The sequence below is a fragment of the Pteropus vampyrus genome, unplaced genomic scaffold, assembly GCF_000151845.1.
Source record: "Pteropus vampyrus isolate Shadow unplaced genomic scaffold, Pvam_2.0 Scaffold212, whole genome shotgun sequence".
In the NCBI taxonomy this organism is placed as follows: domain Eukaryota; kingdom Metazoa; phylum Chordata; class Mammalia; order Chiroptera; family Pteropodidae; genus Pteropus; species Pteropus vampyrus.
Window position 1 is genome coordinate 1,479,535 of NW_011888993.1, and position 6,276 is coordinate 1,485,810.

The 6,276-nt window shown below is 62.8% G+C and overlaps 1 protein-coding gene across 2 annotated transcripts in view; it reads right to left on the reverse strand.

The window, feature by feature from the left end:
• Positions 1–26: 26 nt before the first annotated feature.
• MATK (megakaryocyte-associated tyrosine kinase) overlaps positions 27–6,276 on the reverse strand; it is a 20,637-nt gene continuing 14,387 nt past the window's right edge. For both annotated transcript variants that reach the window (XM_011372679.2, XM_011372680.2), the window contains exons 2-13: positions 5,396–5,449; positions 4,951–5,064; positions 4,736–4,851; positions 4,440–4,659; positions 3,915–4,008; positions 2,584–2,649; positions 1,752–1,851; positions 1,586–1,670; positions 1,435–1,508; positions 1,091–1,286; positions 658–744; positions 27–560 (exon numbers count right to left, since the gene is read on the reverse strand). In XM_011372679.2, coding sequence (XP_011370981.1) covers positions 321–560; positions 658–744; positions 1,091–1,286; positions 1,435–1,508; positions 1,586–1,670; positions 1,752–1,851; positions 2,584–2,649; positions 3,915–4,008; positions 4,440–4,659; positions 4,736–4,851; positions 4,951–5,064; positions 5,396–5,404 — 1,401 coding nt within the window. In that variant the 5' untranslated portion in view covers positions 5,405–5,449 and the 3' untranslated portion in view covers positions 27–320. The remainder of the gene's footprint in view (positions 561–657; positions 745–1,090; positions 1,287–1,434; positions 1,509–1,585; positions 1,671–1,751; positions 1,852–2,583; positions 2,650–3,914; positions 4,009–4,439; positions 4,660–4,735; positions 4,852–4,950; positions 5,065–5,395; positions 5,450–6,276) is intronic.

Consider the following 6,276-nt stretch of genomic DNA (forward strand, 5'->3'; position numbering starts at 1 on the left):
GGCAGACGACTGGCAGACAGCTCCAGGCTGAGTGACGGGGCACCTGGTGTGGACCCCCTGGGCTGAGAGGAAGCTGGGGGTCGCGGAGAGAGACTCAGACGCCCACAGTCCTTGGTATGTCTTTATCGAGGCACCAGTCCTCCCCGGTCCATGGTGTCCAGGGGCTGGCCGGAGCCCCCACATGGGCGCGCTCTGTGCCCCGAGCCCAGTGGGCAGCTTGCCAGCCCTGACCCTCCTCAGGCCTGGCCCACGCCCACGCCCCCGCCCTGAGCCACCCTGCTTTCTGGGTCCCCCGGGGCCCGCGGCCCCGCCGGGCAGGGTCAGGGCTCCTGGCCACGGGGCAAGGCAGAGCCATCAGCCTCCTGCCCCTCCACGGAGCCGGCGGTGCCCGTGCTGCGTAGCTCACGTGCCAGCTTCTCAGCCAGTTTTCGAAAGGGAGGCCTGCGGGCGGGCTCCGCCTCCCAGCAGCTGCTCATGAGCGTGTGGACGGGGCCCGGGCAGCCCTCGGGGGGCTCCATACGGTACCCCTTCTCCACGGCCTCTGTCACCTCCTTCAGCGACTGCAGGCAGAGGGCACACCGGTGCGGGCTGGGGGTCATGGCCACGGCCCCCGGCCCGCACGCACCCAGTGCCTCCCCACCCCCGGACCACGCTCACCATCTTGGGGTATGGAGCTCGGCCGTACGAGAAGACTTCCCACAGTAGCACCCCGAAACTCCAGACGTCAGACTTACTGGAGAATTTCTGTGGGCCCCAAGACCAGGGTGAGGAAGGACCGACCCCTAGGGGTTTCTGCTCCAGCCCTTGCTTCCTCCGGGAAGTCTCCCCGGATTGACCTCCACTCTCTAGTGTCTTCCACTCCCTAGGCGCCCCCACACCCGACCAAGAGGAGCTCGGACTCAGTGCAGGAAGGGTCGCTTATTCTTGCCCTCAGCAATGAACCCTGAAATGGGGAAACGGGCCCAGACGGGGTCACACACAGGAGAGGCTACACGGGTCAAGTGCTCACTGGGGAGGCTCAGAGAGGCCAAGACATGTGCCCAGAGCAGAGCTGGGGTCCCAAGGGACCTGGAGCCGGAGAGTCGCTCACCCCGTGTTTGAGAGCCTCAGGTGCCGTCCACTTGACGGGCAGCCGGCTGGAGTCCAGCCCCTTTCGCTCAGCTTTGGCCAGGCCGAAGTCGCTGACCTTGGCCACCAGGTCCTCAGAAATGAGGATGTTGCGGGCGGCGAGGTCGCGGTGCACTAGCTTCTTGCTCTCCAGGTACTCCATGCCCTCGGCCACGTGCCTGGGGAGGGACGGGGGCACGCAGGCGCTAGTGCCCAGGCTGCAGACTCCCAAGGCCAGGCTCCTCCCTGCTCTGTGCCTCGGTTTCCCCTTGACCTTGGAAAGTCCCTTCCCCACCCTTACCCCCCCCCGCTGCCACCCCCACTCACAGGGAAAACTGCAGGAGCTGGGGCGTGTTCACGAGGGCCCGGCCTCGAGTCCGCAGGAAGTTCACCAGGTTGCCCTGTGGGTAGGACACGGGCTGGGGTTTAAGGCTTCCCAGCTGCACCCCAACTCTCCCGCACAGGGGCATCGCCGCACCTTGCTCACGTGCTCCATGACGATGTAGAGCCCTTGGTGCAGGATCACGCCCAGCAGGCGCACCAGGTTCTTGTGCTGCATCTTTCTGGGGGGCAATGGGGGGGGCGTGGGATGAGGTCAGGCCAGAACCCGGACCCCAGGGCACCTGACCTCCACCGGGACTCACGTCATGACCGCAGTCTCGTCCAGGAAGGCCTGGGCCGTCACGTCGCACTTGATGTTCTTCACGGCCACCTTCTGGCCCAGGTATTCGCCCTGCAGGACCGCTGGGGGCAGGACGGAGAACGGCACCCAACAGAGATGGGGACAGACACAGGGACATACCCATTCACATCGACCCCCACGTAGGCCAACACAGCCTTGGTCCCCAGGCCTGGGAAACCCTCGCCCCCATGAGCTCCAGGCTCCCGACCAGAGAATCCTCTAAACCGGGGGTGTGTAAACTGTGGCCCTCGGGCTGAATCCTGTCGCTGATTTTTTGTTAAGGCCCATGAGCTCAAAATTCTTAAGCGGTTGGAAAAAGAAACAAAAGAATGCTATTTCGCAACACGTGGAAGGAACATAAAATTCAAAATTCAGTGCGCATGAATAAAGTTTTATTGGCACACGGCCACGCCCATTGGTTCCCTGTCTTCTGAGGCTGCTTTCCTGCTGAAGGCAGGGCAGAGCACATGAGATAGAGCCGTCTGGCCCACAAAGTCGAAAATATTAGCACACCAGGCCTTTACGGAGAAAGTGGGCAGAGCGCCCCAAGCGGAGGGACCAGCATGTGCGAGAGCCTGCAGGTGCGAGGGGCGCGCTCACGCTCACCGGGTGCCCGCCTGAGTTAATCCACGCTCACTGCGGCTGCTGCCAAGTCCCTTTCACAGAGAGGTAAACTGAGGCATAGAGCGAAGACTGTTGTCTTTAGCCACCCAGCAAGTAGGTCTTCAGTATGGAGGAGCAGTCATCCCTCTGACTCCAAAGCCTGCACACCCCCAGCGCACACACCCACTCACCTCCAAACTCCCCCTCTCCAATCTGCGCTCCCACCGTCAGATGTTGCAAGTCCAGTAACCAGCCAGCTGTGGAACGAACACCTGGTCAGGGGGGGTACCGCGCTCCCCCAGCCCCTCCCATCGGGGCACCACCTCGTGAGAGACACCCGGTTGTGGGCACGCATTTGGTGGCCGTCGTTCCCAGCGATGGCCCATGGGCACGTCTGATGCACCCCTCTCCTGGGACCACGTGGTCCAAGGCAATACGGCCTCCCCCTCGGGGCTGCCCGTCTCTCTTCTACCTGGAGATTGTATCCCCCCAAATTCCCCAAGGGCTCTTCCCTGCACAGTCCATTACCTCTGGCCACCCAGGGACACACACGGAGTGAAAAATACAACAGACACGGAGCCCAGAAAAGCTTCAAAACCTTCTAGTGCGCTAAGGCATAATCTGAGCTCTGGCCTCCTTGACCCCTGTCTCAAGCAGGCTAGCCCTCTCTCTTCTAGCAGGTTCTGTGGGCCTCCCCTCTGTCCAAATCAGGAGCCCTCAGGTATGATCAGGCATGGTGACACCAGCCTCCACATGGGGGGGTGGGCATCCCCAAGACGTCCAGATGTCCCTGGGAGAGACGCATGCTCCCAAGGAGACAGCCATGGTCATCAGGTTCAAAAGGCTGCAGGGTGGCTGTGGCTGGGGGCATTTGCTTTGGGCCTCGAGTCTCGAAAAGCATTTCAGGGGAAAGGAACAGAATGCACAACAGTACAGAGGCTGATGAGGAAATGAGGCAGCCCTGCAGATTAGCAGGAAACCCCTTTTCACAGAGGGGTAAACTGAGGCACAGAGAGAGGGGCGGCTTGTCTTTAGCCACAAAGGGATGCTGTGGAGGGCAGGGGTGCTGCCAGGCCTCCCTCCTTTAAGTGGGAGAGCGACGTGGGTGGGCTGTCATGGTAGAAAGCTGCCTCTGGGGGCCCAGGGGTAGGGGTCAGGAGACTGTCCCCCGGAAGGAGGTGGGCTGATGGGACGATCTGAGGCCAGGCAGGGAGGGGATGAATTTCACTGGTGTTCGAACCTGGCCGTGAAGGGGCCGTGGGAGGGTGGGGGGGTCGTTTTGGGCCAGGTTTCTGGCTGAGATGACAGGGCAGATGACAGCAGGTGTGGGAAACAGGTAAATCTGGAGATGATCTGAGTCTGTGGGAGCCCCCGCCCGACCCCGGGGCAGCCCAGGTCTTCCACTCGCAGTGCCAGGCACAGTGCCATGCTCAGGTGCTGTGGCGCTGGCCAGGTGCCAGGTCCCCAGGGCCCTGCCTCCCCAGGCGGACAGAATGTGGGTGGGGAGGGCGCAGACCCCTACCCTTGGCCAGCTCCTCCTCCGCTGATTTGGCCCCCTGCTTCCTCTTGGGTTTCACGAGTTTCGTGCAGATGGCCCCCTTGTCCTTGCTGTAATGCTGCAGGGCAAGGAGGGACAGAGGTGGTTGCGACTCTGACCCGGGGTGTGGGAAACCCCTGCATCCTGTCCCCTTCCTGTGGGGGGCGGGCAGCTCTGGATGATCTGGGCAGGAGCTGATGAGGAGGGGAGGGGTTTGGTTCCCACAGGATGTGTTGGGCTGGTTTCCATGGGAACGGGAAAGGATGTAACTAGGGGGAGAAAGGGAGGATGGGGGGGCCTCCAGATTGGTGTTAACTTGGAGGTTCCTGAAGGCTCCTGAGGCGCCACCCCAGTCCTATGGGGTTAGTGGTCCGTGGGGACCAGCGTCTTCTCTGCATTGGGGAGCATGTGGCTCTGGCCCCCACGTCCAGCTGCTGGGGTGGGGCGGGGCCTGGAGCCCTCCCTGACAACGGGGAGCAAGCGGCTCTCGAGTCCGAGTCCGGGGCGCACCTCCACCATATCCATGAGGTTGCAGAAGCAGATGGCCTCGTCAATGGTGAGGTGGCCCTCGCGGTGCAGCACGCGGTAGTGGATGACGTCGCGGCCGAAGCTCACGCACAGCACGTAGTCGCCAGGATGCCGCACGGACTCCCGCACCAGAAACAGCCCATCCTCTGGGGGCTGCAGCAGCTGCACCGCCTCCTGGCCTGAGATCTTCCCGTGGAACCACCTGCGGGGGCCCAAGCGTGGGCGGGGCCATAGCCAGACCCTCTGAACCCCCCACCCCATCTCCGGCCGCAACTCACGGCATGAGGCTGAGCTTAGGGTCAGTAGAGAGGGCCTCACGCTCGCGCAGTGCGCCGGCAGCCAGCAGTCCCTCCTGCCCGCTGGTGTGGTGCTTGGCGCGGTACCAGCTCTTGCTCTGCAGGGGAGGGAGCCAGGGGTCAATGTGCGTAGGGGCGCGGGGGGGGGGGCCAGGGGGAGGATCGTGTCTCCAAACATGCCCAGGCCCTCTGCTCACCTCGCAAGCCTCCAGGATGGTGACGACGTCGCCCTTGCGGAAGGCCAGCTCTCCAGGCTTGGGGCGCGTGTGCTCACACTTGGTGATGCACTGGGTGCCTGGGGCCCAGCGCCTCTGGGTGGGGCGTAGGGGAGAGGGGGCAAAGGGGGCTTGAGGGAGACATCCCAGAGAAAGAAAGAACCGATTGAGACAGAGAAAACAGAGAGGCGGGGAGAGGATGAGGGAGCAGCCAGCAGAAGTATATTAGAGTCACACGCCAAGGCCGCTCAGGACCCAAGGTCAGGAGGAAAAGGCGAAAGAAGCAACGCCCAGTGACAGAAAGACCAGAAGACACCAGCTAAAGGGGACAGAGGTCGGTATAGTGCCCCTCCCCAGGGAGCTGAAGTCCTGCAGGGGTAGACTGAGGGAAGGACGGGCGGAAGGCAGGCTCGCCTGGGGTACTCACCGCGGGCATGCTGGCTGGGGTGGCGGGCTACCAGGGGGAGGAAGCGCGGGCCACCTGAGGGGAGGGGCGGATACAAGCTAGGCTGGGGCCCTGCAGGCCAGCACCCCCCATGCAGTTTCTCCACGCCCCTTTGGGAAGGTGGCCTTTCCCCAGGGCAGTTCCTTAGCGGAGTCAAAGCCATGATACACCAGCAAGGAGACCAGGGAGCCTTGCCTCACCATGGTCCCCTAAGGGAAACTGAGGCACGAGGTGGACACAGGGCTAGTGGCCACCGGCTGGGGAGCGGGGAGATGCCTGGCTCAGGCCCCAGCAGTCCACACCGCACATGGGGAGCTTGGTGCCACCTTCCTCTTTTCTGGTGGGTGGGAAGGAGCGGGGGCATGAACACACAGTATGAGTCAAGGTCACTCCCAAGAAACTCTGACCCTGGGGTGGGGGCAGGGCAAGGGCAGTGCAGCCCTGCTGGGCTCCTCTGGCCACCAGCTGAACCTCTCTGATCTCCCCCACCCCAACCCAGGCCGGACACACACAGCTCCTATTGCTGCCTGGGTGGGGACTTTTCCGCCCCCTGCCTGGGTAATGGGGCGGGTTGTGTGGTGAGTTTCTTCCAGTATGCACCCCTATAAATCCCCAGCCCTACAGGTACTCACACGCATACTGATCCATGTACACACAAGCACACGCTGACACACATGGGGCTTGGACACAGGTGACAGAGGTACACACGGGCACGCAGGTGTGCAAGCAAAGGCACGACCCCTAGAGACAGGTGTGCACCCACGCACAGGTGCTTGGACATCTGGAAACGTGTATCTGCCCACCCCATAACGCACACCCAGACCCACACTGCAACACCTGGGCGCCAGACGCTGGGCCACCCA